Here is a 23017-nt window from a genome sequence, read left to right as displayed (position 1 = left end):
GTGGCTTTGTTGGAGGAAGTGAAGTTGCATATGCTCAAGCCATGCTCAGTGTCTCAGACCACTTCCTGTTGCCTGCTGACCAAGATGTAAGATCTAGCACTATGTCTGCCTGCATACCACCATTTTCCACCATGATGATAATGGACTGAACTTCTAAACTATAAGTCGCCCAATTAAATGCCTTTCTTTATAAGAGTTGCTGTGGTCATGGTGTCTCTTCACAGCAACAGAAACCCTAAAACATTTAAACACACTATATCAAAATATCCATAACCCCAGACCCCAGGAAGAAGGCTGCATGGCTGTAATCACTTGGTGTTTGTTTCCCAAACGAACATGGTGGGTTGGGTAACTGAGAGCAATCTCAGTTGGTAATAGGTAGCTTCACATGGAAACCATTGAGGGTGGGGTGGCTGGAACACAGGAATCGTTGGTTCTATCTCCCTTCATCCCTTCTTTCCTGAAGACAATGCATAGCTAGGAACAAGAGCATTGTGGGAAAGCCTTCTGGAAACTGAGATGCATCCCACAGGGCCCTTGGAAAGTGTTGCTATTTCAGGTCACTCATCTCTATGGAGGTCCAGACTCAGAACAGGGATCAATTCTCTAATGATTTTGGAGCTGTGGAAACTTAGACGTTCCACAAATATGTAGTGAATGGCTGTAAGTTGTTCCAGGGCACACATTACCAGCCGCGAATTGCAAAAGCAGCATTCTGTCTGACTTGAGGGAGAACCGTGCTGGTCTTTTGTTGGCTTTGGTCAGTTTGACGCAGGCTGGAGTCATCTGGGAAGAGGGGACCTCAGCTGAGAAAGTGCCCACATCACATTGGCCTGTAGGCACAGCTGTGGGAGTTTTCCTGACTGACGGTTGTTGCAGAAGAGCCCAGCCCAGTGTGGGTGGTGCCACTCCTGCCTGGTGGTCCTGGGTGTATTAGAAGTGAATTGAGCAAACAAGGAGCAAGCCAGTAAGCTGTGTTCTCTTATGGCCTCTGCTTCAGTTCCTGCCTTCAGGTTCCTGGCTTGAGTTCCTGCCCTCTCCTCCCTAAGCTGTGTTTGATCCTTGTTTTTATCACAACATGCAAAGGCAAATGAAGACATAACTAACCCTTCCAGTGAAGCACCAAGTGCTAGGCAGCTACATTTATGTGTTAGCTGTGAGGTTAAGACTTAGCGACCTCACCACACCCACCTTTACCCCTTTAAGATGGAGAAGGGGAGAAAGTGAGAGCTTCTGTCTCTTTTAAGTTAGACTATCAGGCTGGAAGGACTTTTGTACAGGGAGAGAGCCTTGGAGGTTTGGGTGTGGCAGAGTCACTAAAATCTATGATCTGGGGTTAGAATTAAATACTGGGTGAGGAGGAAAGAGATTTTACAGCTCTTGCAGTTTCATTCAGAGGTCCAGTGAGATGGCTCAGCAGCTGCTCCCCAAGACTGACAACCTGAGTTTGATCTCTAGAACCTACACGGTGGGAGAACCAACCCCTAAAGCTGTCCTCTGACCTACTCCTGGTATATTGAAAAGGGATCCACAGTGAAATGGTGCCCAGACAGAAGCCACACACCCACTTCCATCACAGCAGCTACCGTCGCTGGCAGGTGTGCGCAGATGGCTTGGTCCAACCCTCCTGCTGTTAGAGATTCAGGAAGCCTGGGCTAAAATTGGACGCGCTGACTTCACTTTGGCAGGAGGCACACGGGAAGGCAGGCTTCAAGAGCAGCAAGTACTGAAGGAGCCCCCACGCTGAGTCACACCTGTGGAGTGATGTAATGGAGGAACTGAGCGGAACTCAATTTTCTTGTTACTCCTTTAACCGTCAAGTTTTTTTTTTTTTGGGGGGGGTTACTTGGAAGATACCAACATGACTTAGGAAATTTAATTAATCAAAAAAAAATGTCCAAGTAATTGGATTGTGGAAACTTAATGAGAAAAACAGAGCTACTAAACCAGATTAAAGACTTTCAGGGTTTTTTCTTTTATAATTCAAGGGCTTTGGGAATAAAGAGCTTGTCAGATTGAAAGATGCCACTTTGTGGTAGAATTCTTGCCTAGCATGCACAAGATTCTGTGTTCAGTTCCAGTACCACATGCACACATACATACATACATGAGCACGTGCACACATGCACACACGCATGCATGTGCACACACGTGTGTACTGCATGCACATGAACACACACATGTGCACACACATGCCTGAGCACACAATGCTTGTATGAGCACGTGCACACATGCACACATGCACGCATGCACACACGCACACACAGCACGTGCCTAGCCCCTTTGGTTTGCCTGCTGATGTGACTAGATGTGCCCACACTGAACTAGTAGCTGCTGTGGGACATGCACTCCCTTATTCCGTGGCACAGCTCCCTGCCGAAATGGCCATGTACCAACCCCACAATCACAGCTGCCCCAAGTCGATATAACTATCAGTATTTAATACCCATAAATGTTAAGACGAAGCCTCACAAAAGAAATGCCAATTTTGATGTATTTGGACAAGATTTTAATTTACTGCAGTCATCTCTAGAAATTTGAGCATGTGACAGTACCACAGTACCATGGAGGAAAGTCAGCCACCACTGCGCCAAGGACAGGCAGTCCCCAGCAAGAGGGGCTCAGAAGCCAAGGAGAGATGTTATGTCGAGAAGTGGTTGTAGCTGTAGAGTCTAGCCATGAGAACCCAGACGACAGCGCATGTCCTTTGGTCTCTTTCCTAGCGGTTCTCTCTCAGTGTATTTCTGGGAAGTTCGTGTCTGAGACAGATTACGAGAAGTAGACAAAGCGTGCGTTTCATTGCATGGACTGAGTTAGAGGCTCCTGGAACTGGTCATGCCTAGAGCAGGGGTTCTCAACTGTGGGTGTGACCTCTGTGGGGTGAATGACCCTCCACAGGGCTGCCCAAACCACCGGAAAACACATATTTACATTGATTCACAACAGTAGCACATTTACAGCTATGAGGTAGCGATGGAAGTAACTATGGCTGGGGGATCAGCACAGCCTGAGGGGCAGATGAAAGGGTGGCAGCATTAGGAAGGTGAGGACCTCTGCTCCAGAGCGAGTGTGTGGCCCTGAGGGTCATTGAGGCGTTGCTGATCCACGAGGCTCTATGGAATGCCTAGAGCTAAGTTTAAATCAGCTAAAATAAAACTGAAATGCATATTTTAGAAAAGCTAACAAATTTTATTCCCTACTGCTATTAATATGTTTGTTAATATAGTTATATGAATTTGTAAGATTAATATAAAATATACATTTTCTTATGCATGGCTTCATGATCCTGCAGCTTAGTATTGTGAATTTTGGTTACTTTTTTAAAATACAGAATTTAATAAAATAAATTTCACCTGAAAGACATAGTTATTATTTTAAAACATCATGTTATTTAGAATTTACCACCATGGCCCAAATTTGGCTACTCCTATTATAACACAAAAGCCTTCTACTTGGGTGACTAGGAATTATTGAGTTAAGATGTGTTTCTTAAGCACTTACTTGGTGCTTCATTAAAAAAAAAAAAAGGTTCTGGAGCTTGAAAAGTTGTGAAGTTATTGTTCTGGCTTGCATTTCATCAGCTCGACACAAGCTAGAGTCATCTCAGAAGAGGGGACCTCAGAAAATAGCAGCATCAGATGGGCCTGAGAGCAAGCCCCACATGCGTCCCCCATCCTAATCGATGGTTGATGAGGGAGATCCCGGCTAACTGTTTACGGTGCCACCCTGGGCTGCTGGTCCTGGGTCTGTAAGGAAGCTGGCTGAGCCAGGCATGGGAGCAGGCCAGTAGGCAGCTCACTCCATGGCCTCTGCATCAGCTCCTGCTCCAGGTTCCTGCCCTGACTTCTCTAAGCTATACGATGAAACACACCCTCTTCTCCCAGGGCATATTTGTCCATGGTTTTTCTTACGGCAATAGACACCGAGCCTGGACAGTAATTAATCTTATGGTTTCCCCCATGGTGTCTGCCTTGCTCTACTTTAACAGACCAGAATTCCGAGCCGTGCTGCTAAGGCTCCACTCTGAAGGCGGTACATTTCCCTAACCCTTGGTTCATCCATTTTAATCACTTGGGGTCTTAGCAAACTAAACCCTGGGTCGATTAGGTGAGATTTCTAGTAAGTTCCTTGATATGAATCTTTTTGTTTTTTTGAGACAGGGTGTCTCTGTAACTTTGGAGCCTTTCCTGGAACTCACTCTGTAGACCAGGCTGGCCTTGAACTCACAGAGATCTGCCTTTCTCTGCCTCCTGGGTGCTGGGATTAAAGGTGGGTGCCACCACCCAGCTCTTGGTTTGAATCTTGAACCAGAGCTATTTATAATTTCCAGACACCGCAGTTACATAAAGTTACCAGGAACATCTATTTTCCGAAGCGGGTTTAACAATACCATAGTCCTTTCTGTACAAAACTACTTTGACTTTGCCATCTCCTGCTCCTCCTCCTCCTCCCCCTCGTCCTCCCTTTCTTCCTAGTGGATAGGCACATGGGTGTGAGTGCAGCCCAGAGATCAACCGTGGGTGTTGTTCCTCACAGTTCTACTCACCGTTTTATGCTATTGCTTTTTCTCTCTCTCTGCCTCCTCCGCCCCTCCTGCGCATCCTCCCATCTGTCTGCCCTTCCCCTCATCCCCACTTTCACCTTCACCTCCCCTCCACTGATGGGGTCTCTATCTGGGATCTGGGCTGATTAGGCTGGCTTGCCAGAGAGCCCCAGGGTTGGTATTACAAGCACACACCACCACACCCAGCTTCCTGTGTGAGCCTTGGGGATTGAAGTCCAGTTGGAGTGCTTGCACAGTGCCTTAGCTAGACTTTCTAGTGCTTCCCAAAACACCATGGCCGAGAAGCAAGCTGGCTTACACTTCAGCCGAGGGAAGTCAGGACAGGAACTCAAACAGGGCAGGAGCCTGGAGGCAGGAACTGGTGCAGAGGCCATGGAGGGGAGCTGCTTACCGACTTGCTTGGCCTGCCTTGCTCAGCCCACCTTCTTATAGAACCCAGGACCAGCGCCCAGGGTTGGCACCACCCACCATGGGCTGGGCCCTCCTCCACTGATATCACTAAATGAGAAAATGCCTTACAGCTGGATCTCAAGAAGGCTTTTCCTCAGCTGAGGCTCCTTCCTCAGATGACTCTAGCTTGTGTCAAGTTGACACACAAAACCAGCCAACCGAGCTATCTCTCCAGCCACTACTTCACTAATTTTTAAAAATTAGCTAGTACTTCATAAAAAGAAAATTATCAGCCATATGGAAGTAATAGCATTGTGTCATGTTTCAACTTTCGTGTTAGATTTACAACATTGAAGTCTAATTATGAATAACAAACAACCACATGTACTGTTCCACCGAGTGTGCCACGATGGGCTCTCGACACAGTGGAAACAATGACCAATGAAGTAGGTGTTTTCTGATTAGGAGAGCAGGTTTTTCTTGGCAGCGGTTATTCGATTTTGCCAATTTCAAAAGTGGCTATGTTGATGGGTGAGAAAGTTACAGAAAATATGTACACAGTCTGTATGAAGAACACATGCCCTGGCCAAAGAGTCTATGTTCAAAATCCAGTAGGATCCAGGTCCTGGAAACTGAATCTCACGCTCACAGACATTTAATATTGTGCTTAGCTTGTAACTTTAAGTGAGCAGCAAAGAATTTTACATTCCTTACCACTTGCTACTGTCTTTAACGGTGATTCTGCCTTTTTTAATTTATTTTAAATTTGTATTTATTATTATGTGTGTGTGTTTAAGGCGCACATGTGGAAGGCAGTGGGAATCTTTTCAGAGCCTGCTCTTTCTACCTTTGCACAGGTTGTGGGATTGAGTTCAGGTTATCAGGTTTTCGTGGTGAGCACATTTACCTTTGAGCCATCTTGTAGGCCTTCTGCCTCTTTTTCTATGAAGTGCATATTTTAAAAGTCTGAGAAATTTGTCATACAGTGCTTCAGTTTGTATTTGTGGATAACTCCTTTACATGTTCTGCTACACTCTTCTTGTCTGTCCCCTTTGCTAGCTGCGGCAGCAAGGACTTGGAGAGAACAGTCCACTCTATTTCCTTTTTGTTGACAGTGGTGGTGGCCGAGACGAGGTTCAGGTTGTTCACTTTGAATGCACTCCATAGCTGAGACTGGCTTTGAACTCTTGGCTCTGTGCTTCCTGAGGGCTTAGTTCATGTCGTAGCCCGTTTTCCTGCCCCTTCCAGAGACTGTGTTAGGTTTGTAGTGAGGCTTTAATGTGTAATTGACTGAAAAAGTCTGAGATCTAAGTCACCGTAAGGCATGCTTCAAAACATAAAAATATGTTTTTATGTTTTTTGCAGGAAAATTTTTTGGCAACAGATGGCTTCCTTGTGGATTACTTTAATGAGTTCTTAAGCCTTCCCGTGAGTACATTATGATGTTCTATTTATATTATTACAGCAAGGTATTTATAAATTATTAGTGTGTGTGTGTAGTGTGTGTATGAGTGTGTATGTATGTGTAAGTGTGAATGTGTATGTTTGAGTGTATGTGTGTGTTTGTGAGTATGTGTGTGAATGTGTGTATGTTGAAGAGCATATGTGAGTGTGCATGTGTGTGCATGCTGAAGAGTGTGAGAGTGTGTGCATATGTGGGTGTGTGCATGTGTGCACGCTCATGCGTGTGAGTGTGTGCATATGTGTGTTTATTTGTGTGTGTTTATTTGTGTTTTTGTTTTTGTGTGTGTGTGTGTGTTTGTGTGTGCATATGTGGGTATGTGCATGTATGCGCTCATGTGTGTGAGTGTGTGCATATGTGTGCATATGTGTGTGTTTATTTGTGTGTGTGTGTGTGGTGTGTGTGCTGGAGAGTATATGTGAGTGTGTGTGCATATGTGTGTGTGACTGTGTGTGTGTGTGCATATGTGCACTTGTGGAGGTCAGAGGACAATGTCATGGAGTCAGCTTTCTCTTTCCACCATATATGGAACTCAAGTCATCAGGCTTGAGCAGCAGGTACCTTTACCATGGAGCCACCTCCCCAACCCCAAAGCCTGGACTATCTTGTCAGACATATCTATCTATCAAATATACTTTTTCTTAGACACACTAAAAGGCTAGATGAGATGGCACATGCCTTTAATTCCAGCACTCAGGGGTCACAGACAGGTAGATCTCTTTGAGTTTGAAGCCATCCTGACCCACATTGAAAGTCCCTAGCCAGCCAGGTCTACATAGTGAATCCTGGTCTTAAAAATTAAAATAAAGATAAATCAATTAAGGTAAATTGTGGATGTGATTAATCACACCTCTAACCCCAGCACTCTGAAGCCTGAGGCAGGAGAACTGGCATAAATATTCAAGGCCAGCGTGGGCTATAGAATGAGATCCTAAAAAAACAAGCAAATAAATAAAATAAAGATCAATTAAGAAATTTTTGCTTGGGTCGTATCTCTTTATAGCTAAACATTTGGACTTGAAACCTATTTAGAAATATTCCTATTGAAGAAACTGGAGTTCCTTGTGCATCAAAAGCTATCTGGACAACGTTCTGACCTGCTGCGTGTGGCAGCGTATTAAACCTCAAGCAGTGATAAGGACAATATCAAACTCTCAAGACACTACTTTATGGGTCTTTTTTTCAAACCTTAGGTTATTATTGTTATCGTCTTGGCAAGATGTTAAAGCAGAATTTGTATTTAAGGCAATTAGAGTTTGTACCAGTGATAAATAAGAACACACAGGTGGATGCCAGTTCGTAGAGTTTCAGCTCAATAGCAATGATTGACAGAATGGCTGTTAAGAGATTCGGGAAACGTAACACGAGAGTTCCTGAGATGGTTTACCTTGTCCTGTAGAAAAAAAGTCAGTGAGGAATGGCATTTCAAAGGAAGTTAAAGCTTTCTAGATGGTTCATAAAAGCGGGAAACTTGCTTTGTTAAAATTTTTACAGGTAAAGGGCTGGGAATGTAGCTCAGGTGATAGCTCATGTTTACCCACCATGTACCAAACCCTGGATGGATCCCCAGCACCACCCAAACTAGGCACGGTGGTGGCTCAAGCCTGCAGGGCTAGCATCTGGGAGGTGGGGTCAGCATCCTTAGCTGTGTGATCCTGTCTCAAGAAAACCAAACCAAGCAAGCAAACAAACAAACAAAAAAACAACAACAAAACAAAATTAACCAGGAAAAAATGGAACATAGAGAAGTCGCACATAATGTTGAGTAGTGGATGGTAAACCGTGTTACAGCCCGACCGCTGCCCACGTCTTTGGAAGGGGGAAAGGACTGAGCGCCTTGTCCTTGCTAGGTCTGCACCAGTGAGCCGCTCGTGCACGGCTTTGTGAGTTTCTTTCCTCTCAAAGTCGTTTGTGCTCTCTTTCTGATTTGATCCAACTAGGGACAGTGGAACTGGGCTATTAAGTCACCCGTGCCCTTTCCAGAACCAGACCAGGCCGCACCCTGGATATTCCCATGGGTCCTCGGGGCATTCTCCCTCACGCTCACAGTCTACTCCTGTGTCACAGTCTCCAGCAGCTTCATAAAGTACCAGGGTTCTGCTTTCCCGGATTATATACTCTCCCCGCCCTAGGCTCTGCAATCTCTGTTCTTCTCCCAGAAGCACATTTTGTAAAATATGAAAAAGTCACTCTTGCCTAGCAGACATAGAGGTACATAGTGAGTTCAGGGCCGGCCTGGGACAAGGGAGAAGGGGTGGGGTGGAAGTTAAGATACAGCTCAATAGTAGAGACCTCGCCTAGCAGACTCCCAACCCTGGGTCCCTTCCCAACACCTCACACACCCACAATCCAAAACCAACCAGTCAACACAAGAAACAGCTATAAATTTTATAATTTCAGTTTCTCTGCATTTATGTCTTGGACACTGCCTTGGTGCTTTGATCCATGAAGTGAATGAGTTCCCTGCCACGTTCAGAAAATCTATCAAGTTGTAGAAGTCAACCGAACAGTAATGGAAAATCAAAGCCAAACATGATTATCTTTCAGCTTCTTGGAAGGGTGAGGCAGGAGGATTGCCCTAAGTTTGAGGCCAGCCTGGGCTACATAGTTTCAGACCCTGTTTTTAAAAAAAGGAAAAAGAATATTTATGGGAAAATTCAGCCACAGTCCTGCAACTCAGTCAAAATAGATGTTGCCAGTTTGTGTGTTTTCTTTCGGGCCTTTGCTTAGTGTGGCATCTGTGAGGAAGCTCCGGAGGAGCTGCGCCTTTCACCCCTCTGCACACACACGTCAATTTTGTTGAAGGGGTGTGAAGGGTGTGAAGGGGTGTGAAGGGGTGTGAAGGGGTGTGAAGGGGTGTGAAGCGGTGTGAAGGGGTGTGAAGGGGTGTGAAGGGTGTGAAGGGGTGTGAAGGGGTGTGAAGGGTTTGAAGGAGTATGAAGGGGTGTGAAGGGGCTTGAATGAGTGTGTAGGGATATGAAGGAGTGTGAAGGGGTGTGAAGGGTGTGAAGGAGTGTGAAGGGATGTGAAGGGTGTGAAGGAGTATGAAGGAGCTGTGGGTGATTCCCCTCCATTCATGACCCTGTGCTTTCAGAAATACCACTTATTTAACCTTTTTATTTATTTCTCTAAACAACAAAACCAGTACATCTTACAGATTGCTATGGAGTGATGTAATGTATGTGACATACTAGAGTTTATTTTTTTTTTAACCCCATGGACTCACCTTCCATTCCTGAAAGAGGCAATCCCTTCATCTGACTTGGTGGATCAGCCTGGAGTGCTCTCCCATGCCACACAGATCTGTCATTGGTTTTGCCTTTTAAAAATTATTTTTATTAGAGATCTGGATGAGAAATTATAAGAGGGACCAATATTTTTCCAGTCTAACTTCACTCAGCTAGTGAACGACAGGGTCCACCCAAAGCCACATGGCACAGAAAGTTCTTGGTGTCCTACAGCAGAACTAGGGACAGAAAGTAAACAGGTCATTAGGATGACAGGCCGAGACCTCATGCTTATTCTGATACATAAATGAAGTAAAACAAACAACACTAATGTGTTTGAGGGTACATTAACCGAAGTGTAGTTCAGATCAAGAAAAATATTAGTCTGGAGAGTAGAAGGCACCTGGGTGTTTCTTTGGAAAAGGCTGAATTGTTAGACCACACTTGGAATATTGTGTTGTGATCTTGGTCCCATATGTTAAGAGTTGCTTTGCCAAGCCAGTCTCAGGGAGACTCAGCCCGTGAACACGCAGGAAACCATGTCAGACGAGAAAGGGTTGAGAGACGTGTGAGTGTTTGACCTGGCGGGGCGGCAAGGGTGGACTGTGGTCGCTCTTTCAAACATCAGAGAGCTAATCAAGGGAAATGGGCTCAGGCTCTGTGAACCCAGACGCAGGACAGCGCCCCATTTACGAGGATCTAGTCTACTAACAACAGGATGGCTGGCCTGGGAGGTGGCAATCCTGTATGTGGTGGTATTCAGGTGGGGCTGGGAAATGAGAGGGTTCTGTTGGAAGAGGACGAGGGGGTGAAGGGAGGAGAGAGTTTTATCTGTTAAATTTCCCTTAAGACGATTTCTATGACAGATATTAGAAAATCATAAATAATACTGATGAATGTGGGATGGATCTTATCCCACGCTCTTATTGTATAGAAAAAGTGTTTGTCATCTATCTATCTATCTATCTATCTATCTATCTATCTATCTATCTATCTATTATCTATCTATCAATCATCTATCTATCTATCTATCTATCTATCTATCTATCTATCTATCTAATCTACTAATATATCATCTGTCTGCCGACGATGGTGGGAGACTGGAGCTACTCAAGTGAAAAACGTTGATTCCTCATTCCCTGCTTATTTGCTGGGCAAACCAGGCCTCTCCTGCTCTCCCCGCTCTCCTTAAGGATCATTCCTCCATCTTCCATGTAAAGTCTCTGAAACAGAATCCTGCTAATCTGTCCTCTCACTTCCCTTCCTCTCTCACCTTATCGCATTAACACAGCCACAGTCTAAGCCTAGAACATGGCTGTCACATTCTCACATGGGCCTTAGGTCGAGCCAGACTTCCAGCCCCTCTGAGATGCCACCCCACCTTTGCAGGGACAAACCCAAGGCAAGAACGAGCCTACGAGTCAGACTTTGGCTTCTCCCCTTCCTCCCATTACTCCATCACACTCTGGGGACCCAGCGTGAGATCCAGAACCCATGGCTGGTAGCCTGCCCCATGCTGCTTTTGATGGGGGAAGTCCATGACAGTTGCCTCTGTTGTAAAGGATCGTGGCACTTTCCAGATCTCAGCTTTCATAACTTCACTCTGTCTGTTCTCCAGCCAAGTTCACTTTCAGATATTGTTTTCATTTGGCGTCTGGGAGGATTTTTCTTTTTTTGTTCCTGTCAGCTCTTTATGGACAAGTGTTTGCTCATTAGGTTGTCTTCTGTGCTATAGTGTGAAAACATTTTTCCTTTGGTTTGGTTTTGTGTGTCTTATGCTCAGTGACTGTTGTGGGATGGAGTTGATGAGCCCACATAGATGTAGGTTGGTCCTTCGTGGGTGGTTTCAGATGCTTGTGACATTTATGGTTTGCAGAAGCTGAAGGGGTGGCCCGCTCTATACCCTCCTTGCAAGGTTAGGTATGTCATGTGTTTGCCAGACCACGCTTAGCTATGCACTTTTGGAATTTTACCATAACTTTTTTTGGCCCCATTCTCCACACTTTTTTTTTAATCTGTAAACTATTATAATTTCTTGCAGCTTTATGAAAGAGTTATATGCTGGGAGGATTGGTGGGTGAGGGGCTGGAGAAAGAATATAAATCTGAGAGATGAGTGGGCTGAGAAGAGATGGAGGGCTTGGGTCTTCCCTTGCCAACATTTAAACGCTCAGAGATTGGTTTGCAAAGGCAATGTTGATGGGATTCCAGGTGACTGTTGAGTTCAGGGTTATACCAACTGGCGTTGGGATAAACCCTTAGCTCCAACACAAAACAGTCAGGTTACCTACTGCGGTTCATTTTGTTGATTACTTACTGCAACTCAGTTTGTTAGCTAAGGATATTCCGTTCAATTCATGTGGCATATTAACCCTTCTATCTCACTGTCCAATGTCTGGTAAACAATTTATAGTTCAACATCTAAAACGCCAATAGAAGTTAGATTGGAAGAAGTCTTTATTGGTAGTCAGATGGTTTTTATCCGCTGCTGAGGATTCCTGTTTGAAACACAGCTTTGGAGCTCCATCACTAGAGACAGAGTTGGAACAGAGATGGACATGTATTAAATTAACCCAGTCATTAGTTTTTAATTTAAATACTGTTCAGCTAAATAATTTGGCACCAGCTAGTGTCAGTGGCGCTGGGCTGGCAATGTAAGCACATCACTAATTTTTCACAGGTTTTTTTCTCCTCCCCCCTTCTTTCCAGAGAAATGTGGAACCAGCAATTTATTGTGGTAAAAAAAATTTCCATGCACTTGCTTTTTCTGTGAAAATATTTCTCACACATGGACGGCTAGCCCCACAAAGCTAGCTCTCAGCACCTCCAGGTCAATCCATTTTAGAGCGTTTAGAAAATGACACTCAAAATGAGAAAACTAAGGCAGAAAAGGGGCAGAAGAGTCTGTAGCAGCTCGTCTGGGTCGCAGGCACAAGCTGAAGGCTTTTCTGTGGTAGGACTGAAAGCCTTGTGTTGTCAAAATCAGTCTAGTCAGCTTTTGGCCGAAAATACTTTCTGTGCCCTTCATTTCCGTGTCCCCCACTCTCCGTGTCTTTTATTGTTATTTCTGAATTCACTTTAGCAGTTTCGTAGATAAGTCTAGAAATGGGAAAAAAGAAGACTTGTCAAATTTGGGTTATACTGAAGGCTTGGGGCTCTTCCTTTCATGTTAGAACATAGATGGGCAAGCGCCACCACATACGTGATTGCACCAGAGAGTTGGTAGACGGGAGCAGGCACGTGTGGCTTCTGAGTTTGTCAGAGGCCTGATCCTGTCCCCCTTCACCTGAAAGCTCTTCAGCAGGCCCTGTCCATCTAAAGCAAAGTTCTTAGACTTGAGTAACGTTGGAACTGCTGAAGGGCTTCACAGAGCTGAGAGGTCCAGGCTCTACGGAGGGGCCTGAGAACCGGCGTTTCTCAAAGGTTCTAAGAGATGCTCATGCAGCTAGCTGGTCAAGCAACTGCAGTACCACCATGCACTGTGGAGCATTGTGAAGTGCAGCGGGAAATGGCAGGTCCTTGATGGACTGGACTCTCCGTTCCCTCCAGGTTTATGTCCTACACTCCTCGCTGCTTGCGGTCTGCCCTGGCTGGCCTGTCCCTTTGTGCCCCTGTATCTTGGCGCACTGGCTCTGCCTTCTGATGAAGTCTTTCTCTTTTTTTGTCTCTCTGATGACTGCCAGTTCATTCTTTAAGACTTAACTTGGGCATCCCACTTTCTACACCTCTTCTTTAACTCCCTGAAGACAGCTAAGTGAATCTCTGCGTGCAACACGATGCTTCTCTCGTGCTCTTTATGTGTTAGTGTGACGCTGAAACATACCTGCTATTATACAGATTGAGACCAACATGCTTGTACACAGAGCAAAGGTGGTTTCAAGATAGAAGGAGATTTTCTGTGTCTTGTACCATTCCATGAATGTGTCTCCTAGAGAGGTTTGTGGTAAAAAGTGAGAATCTGCATTCCCTAATATATCTCATCCTTGCCTCACCATGTAAGGGCAATTCCATCGTTGCACTTGAGTGTTGTGTGCAACAGGAGCGTTAAACACAGCTTCACCTGGTCAGTAGCCTTGGAGACAGCGACTCATGTCCAACTGAAACAGTGCTGACGACAGTCCAGGACCCCTCTGCAGGGTTAGCCTTGTTATGGTTTGACTTTGGTCCTGTGTCTGTGTGTCTTCACGTATCTTTTCTCTTAGGTTATAGGTGCTCTGAGCCTCATTTCAGTCGGGCTTGGTGGTGCATGCCTCCTTGGGATAGTAATATGCCAGCCAGCATATGCTGCCCCTCACCCAAGAGTTGGTACCGTGTAAATGAATGAACCGCTAGAGGAACCGTGGACTTGGCCACTGGTATCTGAAAAGGGAAAGCCTCCGTTGAGAAAATGCCTCCATAAGATGCAACCATAGGGCATTTTCTTAATTAGTGATTGACGAGGGACGGTACAAGCCATTGTGGGTGTTGCCATCCCTGGGCTGGTGGTCCTGGGTTCTATAAGAAAGCCGGCTGAGCAAGCCATGAGGAGCATCCCTCCATGGCCTCTGCACCAGCTCCTGCCTCCAAGGTCCTGCCCTGTTTGAGTTCCTGTCCAGACTTTCTTAGATGATGAACAGTGATGTGGAAGTATAAACCAAATAAATTCTTTCCTCCCCAACTTGCTTTGGTCAATGGTGTTTCATTAGACCAATGATAATGCTAACTAAGACAGATACGGACTCACTTCTCCTGGAGAGACAATCATAAGCGAATAGAGTATAGAACATGGAAGGCACCTTTAGATTTTCTAGTTAAAATCCCCACCCCCTTTTAACTCAGAAAGGCAAAGTAGTTTCTCCAGTGTTTCTTGAATTTAATCATTCTGCCTGTTCTTTCCTATATTGTTTCTAGTTTAGCCAAGTCTGTTCTCAAACATGCTAACTAGACCAGACATGACATCCTAGCGTTGGTCCCCTGTGTGGGGGCATATTTCCTCACTGGCATTTGCATTTACATGGATTTTATGTAAGTACATGTTTTGCTGACTTTATCATAGGAAAACAATGCATTTTTATGTACTTGTTCCTTCAAAGGAAGAAGCAAAGCTTTGTTCTCCTCTGCATCTCTAGGCTTAGGCTCGTGATTGACACTTGGACATTTACAATTTTTGATATTACTGAAACAAACTAATGGGGGAAGTATTTGAATTTGTTATTCAACATTTTGTCATTTTGTAATCATAGTGCTACTAAGGACCTCTGAGATCTAATCGAGCACATAGTTTTTCAGCAGGAAAACACTACCCTTGGCAGAGATGGTTAAGCCTTGAGTAACCTTGTCCTGTATTTTTTTTAGACTGGCTAACCTGCCATTCAGTACATAGACCAGGCTGGCCTTGGACTCTGGCTCCCCTTGCCTCCGTCTCCCTTGCTTGGTTTCTACAGATGCGCACAGCTACTCCTTGCCCTCTACTACTTTTTGATCATTTCCTCTCATTTTATTATATTATATTTATTTATTTATTTTTGATTTTTGACACAGGGTTTCTCTGTGTAGTCCTGGCTGTCCTGGAACTAGTTCTGTAGGCCATGGTGGCCTCAAACTGAGGCCTATAATGGATGCACCTCTTTTACCTTTTAACTCGGTGCAGAATCCAGCTGGTTTTGTAAATGCCTATAAGCAGCATGGCCTAAGCTATTCTTCAAACTATCAGAACAGGGAGTCTGGAAAAACTGATCTTCAGTTTTGTAGGTTGTGCACCTCGGGAAGTTAGGATGCTTCTGAGTGAGCTGCGCCATTCACCACGAGCCCTGACTGAGATTCCCCAGCCTTTTAGTCATCGCTGCTGAGTTCTGCGGCAGGCACACTGGGGCACTTGCTGTTATACCACAGAGACCTTTTTAACCTTTCTTAGCTTCGGGTTTGCTTTATACAGAGGCCGATAGCCACCACACCAAACATGCTTTTGATGGCAGTGGCACCTTGTCTCCCCAGAGTATAGTGACGGCTGTTCTCAGGCTAGTCCCAGATCATAGTCTAGCAAGGAGACACACTCCCTCCAGACTGCTACTGAGGAACTGAGATGGTCTACCCTGTTGCCATCCTCCTAGTTCCCAGAACATTGTTCTGAAAGTGAGATGCAAAACCCTCCCTTATCTGGTCCTTCTGCTTTTTTTTTTTCATTAGTCTTTCTCTTTTGACCCTTACACTGTTCTGTTCTGTTCTGTTCTGTTCTCTCCTGTCCTGTCCTGTCCTGTCCTATCCTAGTCTACCTAGGATTATTCCAAGACAATTCTTCTCTAGATGTGGGTCTCTTTGTGCATTTGCACCTTTGTTAGTAAGACCAGAGAAAATAAGAATCTAGAAACCACACTGGTGCCCTTGAAGCTCTCCTGACATCACAGGGTTACCACTTAGCGCCTACCTAATGGCACAGAGAGGGCGTCACACACACCAGCTTTCTCACATGTGAGGCAGTGTGGTGAAGGACAGTGTGCCTGCCATCTTTGGAACCTGCAGGGCTTGTTTGTATGACTCAGCGTTCCCTTCATAGCTGTGACTCCATGGACCAGCCCTTAACCGCCCGTAAACAGCTGTCCAGGGGCTGAAGTACCTGGTGACAGAGCATTGAGGTAGGTGTTCGTCACAGACACGGTAGGTCCCCAGCAGGGAATAGTTCTTGTCGGTTGTGTCTGCCGGTTATATCTTTCTAGTCGTACTGAGCATTAGTTACACACAGGCTCAGAGCGTCACGGTCGTTTGAGCATTTTTATTTGATTAGTAGGAATTTTTCTTTCTCTATTGAGCTAACTAATTGGCATCCTTTACTTTCGATTTTTCCTATCTTTGTGTTCATCTGGCGGCTATATCTCAAGGTGGAAATAGAAAACAGGAAGGGAAGCAGGCACAGGACAAACAGGCTCTCCTGTCACAAAAACACCAGGGCTAGAAGATTTTTCCAGACGACCCGTCTTTTTAAGGACTTCATCTCCCTGACCCCACAAGTGTGATGTCCGTCCCTGCCGCATTTATTCAATTTCCTTCCCTAAATCAGATAAATCTTGTCTCTGGTATTACAAACTTGTCCAGGGATACCACATCAAGGGGTGTATTTTTTATTAGGCCCATGGTGTCTGTTTGACCTATATTCAGAAGACAGATGTAATAGATCACGAATAAAGTGGTTATTAAAGGAACCTTACAGGTAATTTCCGGATTGATTATGCTTACTGAGTTAAACTTGGCGTGCTGGAGTTGGGTTCTAAATCGGTTTAGCATGCATACTGGCTGTGTCTTAGGTTTCCAGTCACTAAATACCTTAGAATGAGCAACATTCTGGACTCTTGAGATGTGATACCTTGTGACATAAATATTTTTAGCTTAAAGCTTACAAAGATACCCTGCAACTCATTATTACCTTATATCTGTACTCTGTACAGAAGCTCTACAGGGCACTTACAGTTACAGCTGTAGTCTACACAGCAGCTCTACAGGGGCACTTAGAGCCGTCTACCACTTTCCTAAGCATCTGTAAATTACATAAGTGAGTGGTCAATTCACGATGGTTCCCTGGAAAAGGAACCCGATCCCAGATTTAAAGGACAAAATTAGAGACGATATAGTCAATGTACCATTAATTCTTCTGGAAAAAAAGGACCTAAAAATCTTTAACGGTTTATCCAAAGTCAGAAAGCTGTTTGCTGACAAGCTAGCATTCAAACTCAAGACTTCTGGTAGTTGTGTATTAACTGCCCATCTTTAAATTAAAGTTGGAAACCTTCCACGCTGTTGCGAGGAGCTCAGAAAGTTGGGCTCTTTCACATTTCGGTCGCTCCATGAAGACCGTGCTGATAGGGTCTTCAGTGAAGAACAGCTTGCAGTTAATATGTGCTTTAGGGAAAGAGAAATGGCTGGCTTTCATGCCTCTGGGGCTGAAAGACAATAGGATTGTTATTTCTTTTTCCTTCCTTCTCACCTGGTGACCCACCTCCTGTGAGGGTAACTGCTCCCAAGAAGCCAGGTGTGTCACTTCCTGTAGTTCTCTAGCATCACAGAGGTGAGATCACACAAACAGCACACCCTGGCACTGTTTCCACGGCGTAAATCCCCGGTAAGAAAGCCTTCAGTGGATCCTCTGCCCTCTGGTAAAGGGGTTTCCAAGATTCTAAAAGGGAAGTGAGGTAAGGATCGAGAAGATGGAAATATGACACCAGGTCCCTCTAGAGACTATGAGTTTCTGTATTTTAAATTTTAAACATTTTCGTACTTTTTGTTACAGACCTTCTCAGAGGCGATTAGATTCAATGTGGACTACGGAGTTTTTGAAGTGATCAACAATGCACCACAGCTTCTGGAAAAGCAACTGAAAAGAATTCTGCAAAATCAGCAACCTCGAAATCCCATCTATGATGTTATAAGGAAAGGAAAAAGTGATGCTAAACCTTTTCAAAAGAGTATCCCCCGTGAAGATGAGACCATTAACATCAACTACACCATCATGGTGAGCCAGCATGCTCGAGTCTGTCTTCTAAGATCAAGGAAGCATTTGGTCAGCCAGAGAAATGCTCAGCAGTTAGGGGCACTTGCTGCTCTTCCAGAGTACCTGGCCCTGATTCCCCGCACCCACACTGTCTTTAGCTCCAGTTCCAGGGAACCCAGCGCCCTCTTGTGGCCCCTGTGGCCCCAGGCGCACACATGGCACACATACATACAGGCAAAACAGTCATAGAAAGAAAATAAAAAAAAAAAGAAGCATTTGGTGAATTGACGCAAAGTTTCTGAAGTACAATCAGATTTATTCGTGTGTTGTGCTTATGCGGAATGTCATCTGTTCACATAAAATGGACCATTTAGCAGTTTTGTTGATTTTTATCAACCAATATAAGAATGATCATGTGATTTGCCTTGACTATATAAAATGTCAAGTACATTTATATAGTAAATATGCATATTTTTATAGTTTAGTTTCCTTCTAGGAAATGTGTGTATAAAGGAAGCTTATTTCCTCTGGTTTTTTTTTTTTTTTTTTTTTTTTAACCAATTCTATTCACAGTTGGAGCTGAGATGGCTTTGAAGCACCAGGATACACCCTGTTGTAGGTGGAGGCTGCTTGTTCATTCCCAGCCACCCAGACCCGAAATAGTCACACAGAAACTGTATTAATTACAACACCTATATCAGGCATATTCCTGGCTAACTCTTACATCTTAAATTAACCCATTTCTATTAATCTGTGTATGGTCACATGATTATGGCCTACTGGAAAGGTTCCATCCGACGTCTGTCTCCTGTGGCGGCTACATAGCATCTCTCTGACTCTGCCTACTCTCTTTCTACCCTGCCATAGGCCCAAAGCAACTTTTTATTAACCAAATGGTCATAAAATATATTCACAGCATACAGAGGGGAATCCCACATCACCCTGTGACTCTGATCTTCCTGGCTTCAAATTCTGTATTTAGCTGCCAGTTTCTGTCCTGTTTGCTTTAGGTCAGCAAACCTATATCAGGATAAACCCACGAGTTGTGCTCCCATGAAAAAGTGACACGAGGAACTTGGTTTCCACCATCAGCCTCGCCTCCATTAGCTGCTACTCAGGTGTGCTGTGTGGATCAGTGACCAAGGATTATTTAAAAATGCTATTTTAGAACTAGGGAGAAGTAGGCTGAAAAATACAATTGCTCATAACTTCAGACAGTTCTACTCCAATTTGCTGGCTATTAAATTTAGATATATTTCTCTTTTAACTTCTATCATAGTAAATGCTAATAAGAATTGTATTAAAGCATTGTTTTGAAGGTGGATCAGAAAAATTGAATTATGGGCTGGAGAGATGGCTCAGCGGTTAAGAGCACTGACTGCTCTTCCAAAGGTCCTGAGTTCAATTCCCAGCAACCACATGGTGGCTCACAACCATCTGTAATGAGGTCTGGTGCCCTCTTCTGGCCTGCAGGCATACACACAGACAGAATATTGTGTACATAATAAATAAATAAATATTTAAAAAAAAAAGAAAAATTGAATTATATAAATTATTAGCTAAAGGTTTTCTAACTGGATATGCAAATATTTATTAACAACAATAATTAGTAACACATCACTAATTATACTAAATCTATGTAGCTTAACCATCCTAATTAAGAGAGTCAGACGGGACTAGAAAAAGAAGACTCAGTTATTTGTTATCTAAAAGAAACCAACCTTAAGTATAAAATATATTAGAAGAAGGCATATGCCATATAATTACTAATTAAAAGAGAGCTAGGGTGATTATATTAGTATCAAAGTAGACTTCAGAACACAGACTCCTGCATAGGATAAAGAAGGCTGTTAAACAGGGATAAAATGTTAGCTCATAGAAAGCATGACCAGCTTTAATGTGTGTGCCTAACTATAGAACACTGGAATACATAATCAGACATAAAGAGGAAATAGTCAAAAAACCACAAAAACTGAAATTAAAACATTGCTTTTAGTAACCATAGAAATGGTGGATCCTAAGGACATGGCATTTCTCTGTCTCACTTGCAATGAAGTCAACCTGTTGATGCTTATAGACTCAACCTGTTGGTGCCTGTAGATTCAACCTGTTGGTGCCTGTAGATTCAACCTGTTGGTGCCTGTAGATTCAACCTATTGGTGCCAGTAGACTCAACCTGTTGATGTTTATAAACTCAACCTGTTGGTGCCTGTAGACCCAACCTGTTGATGCTTATAGACTCAACCTGTTGATGCCTGTAGACGCAACCCATTGATGTTTGTAGACTCAACCTGTTGGTGCCTGTAGACTCAACCTGTTGGTGCCTGTAGACTCAGCCTGTTGGTGCCTGTAGACACCTCACCCCACAAAACCAAAGTTCATGTTCATGCAGATTACACTTAGAGTGGTTATCAAAATTGATGTTATTCTGACATTAAAGTAAACTATAATAATAAAAATATGTGAAATTTATTATTGATCAACTCAGAATTAAATCATAAGTTGGTAACAAAAGAATATGGAAAAATCTCCAAATACTCAAATAATTAAACAATATACTTCTAAATAACCCAAAAGTCAAAAAGTAAGTCTCAAAGAAATCAAGAAACTAAAGTAAACCATCACAATTTGGGATGTAGCTAAATTAGCATTAGAATGAAATTTATGTAGTTAAGTAATAGGAAATACGTAATAGAAAATAGAAATACCAAGCATTGCTGCCAGTGATCAATCTTCTACCATGGGAAACAAGAAAGAGAAGGGTTAATTGAGACCCAAAGTAAAGAAGAAACATCATAGCCATGAACTTCTGACCCGCCTGTGGTGGACTACAGGCATGTACCACCATGCTCATGCCTGTGACTACAGCAATGCACCACCACGCTCACGCCTGTAACTATATCAATGCACCACCACGCTCATGCCTGTGACTACAGGCTTGCACTACCATGCTCTAGCCTATGACTACAGGCTTGCACCACTTTGATCACGCCTATGACTACAGGCTTGCACCACCAGGTTCATGCCTATGACTATAGGCTTGCACCACATGCTCACGCCTGTGCTGGGATTAAAACCAGGTCTTCGTGCATTCTAGGCAAGCACTCTACAAACTGTGGCAATGGCAACCTGAAGATGACTTTTTCTTCATTTTCTCTTAATAGTGCCTCAACCGTGAACAAGGTATTAAGTGGATCAAAAGGAAGAGACTTCCAGCATTTCTGGAAAGTGATTGCTACTTTGAGTACAGGTATCATGCTGCCATCGGCCTATGCTTTTCTAAATGCCTGTTTACTTCATATAAAGTTATTTTTTATGATATCAGTTGGCATTTGGATCCTATCTGCTATAGAAATCAGAGTGATAAAAAACATTGGCAAAAATCACAGAGCTTTTCTAAAAAAATTTCACAGTTGTATGTCTTTGATCATATTTTTAAACTTACCTGTCACTCACAGTGGTGTTTATGGAAATACAAAGGGAATGTTAGTGTGACCTTGACAACAGAATGTGGGGGACTAGAGAGAAGTCTTAGCAGCTAAGACTTGTTCTTGCAGAGGGCATGGGTTTGGTTCCCAGCACCCACATGGTGGTTCACAACCATCCCTGACTCCAGGTCCAGGGAACTGGATGCCCCACATGAACTCCATGGTCACACAGGCAGGCAAGTGTAAAGATACATGGATCTTTTTTTTAAAAAAATATTTATTTATTTATTATGTATACAATATTCTGTCTGTATGCCTGAAGGCCAGAAGAGGGCGCCAGACCTCCTTACAGATGGCTGTGAGCCACCATGTGGTTGCTGGGAATTGAACTCAGGACCTTTGGAAGAACAGGCAATGCTCTTAACCACTGAGCCATCTCTCCAGCCCAGATACATGGATCTTTAAAAATGTTTTTGAAAACACAGAACATCTGTGTGGGGCTGAGGATTCCCCTCTAAACTGTAAAATTTTACTAAAATTTTAACTTTGTTTAGAATAAGAGTTTTAAATAAAATACGAATGAAAAGGGAGCACTTGTGTGAGCAAAGCTTCATTAGTTTGTGACTTCTGCAACACAGGTTAGCCAAGCTGATCTCGCAAGCAACATGGAGCAATTCAGGCATAAACTTCATAGTGGGTACAAGCTTCTCCCCCTGGATCCTGAGAAAACCGCCCACTCCACCTCCACCTACCGACGAAGAGGACAATCTTATGGTTATGAAAAAGTTCTATGTTTCTCTTGGCCAGGTAAGATGAGGGTTTTCGCGACTCAGCACCAATGAAACCTTTTGTTTCAAATCAAGAGAAACTGATTTAAAGCCCCCGCCCCAAGCAGAGTGAGGTTTCTTATGGGTTTATGCCGACTCGTTTGATATGCAGAAATGCAAATCAAATGGACTTTCCTCACACGTGCGAAGCAGCAATTGAGACTGAGATGTGTGCTCCATATCGCCCAGGAAGTAAGGGCGTGTGCATTACATTCTGAATTTATTATAGCAATTCAATACGGATGTTAAGCCTTGTTTAGATGATACTTAGTTGTGAAAATGCATTACTATTTTATCAGACAGATTTTCCTTCTGTTATTGCTTAAGCAAAGAGTCGTTGTGAATGGTTAGATACAACCTAGAATCAATTGTCCTTTTAGATTGTCCGCATATATAGATTGTCCAAATATAGAGATAATTTGTATTTTATTTTTTCTCCAATTACCAGGTCTTTCCTCTTGCAATATACCCACTATACCCAAATCTATATGAAATCTGAAGCAGGTGGCTCATGTGCCCTTTATTCTTTGTCAAAAATTGCCAATCATTTGTGCTGTGGGTGTCAGGACAGAGAGGGGTGAGGTGGGCGTCAGGACGGAGGGTTGAGGTGGGCGTCAGGACAAAGAGGGGTGAGGTGGGCGTCAGGACAAAGAGGGGTGAGG

The 23017-nt window shown here is 43.8% G+C and overlaps 1 protein-coding gene across 2 annotated transcripts in view; it reads left to right on the top strand.

Annotated features, from left to right (window-relative positions):
• Positions 1-23017, top strand: part of Rgs22 (regulator of G protein signaling 22) — a 101509-nt gene that overhangs the window by 7303 nt on the left and 71189 nt on the right. For both annotated transcript variants that reach the window (XM_050162899.1, XM_050162892.1), the window contains exons 3-6: positions 6320-6382; positions 17900-18121; positions 21265-21350; positions 22167-22335. In XM_050162899.1, coding sequence (XP_050018856.1) covers positions 6320-6382; positions 17900-18121; positions 21265-21350; positions 22167-22335 — 540 coding nt within the window. The remainder of the gene's footprint in view (positions 1-6319; positions 6383-17899; positions 18122-21264; positions 21351-22166; positions 22336-23017) is intronic.

The sequence above is a fragment of the Alexandromys fortis genome, unplaced genomic scaffold, assembly GCF_014885135.2.
Source record: "Alexandromys fortis isolate MF-2015 unplaced genomic scaffold, M_Fortis_MF-2015_v1.1 scaffold_17, whole genome shotgun sequence".
Lineage (NCBI taxonomy): Eukaryota > Metazoa > Chordata > Mammalia > Rodentia > Cricetidae > Alexandromys > Alexandromys fortis.
Note: the sequence above shows the minus strand (reverse complement) of the source record. Positions and strands in the feature narration are given on the sequence as shown.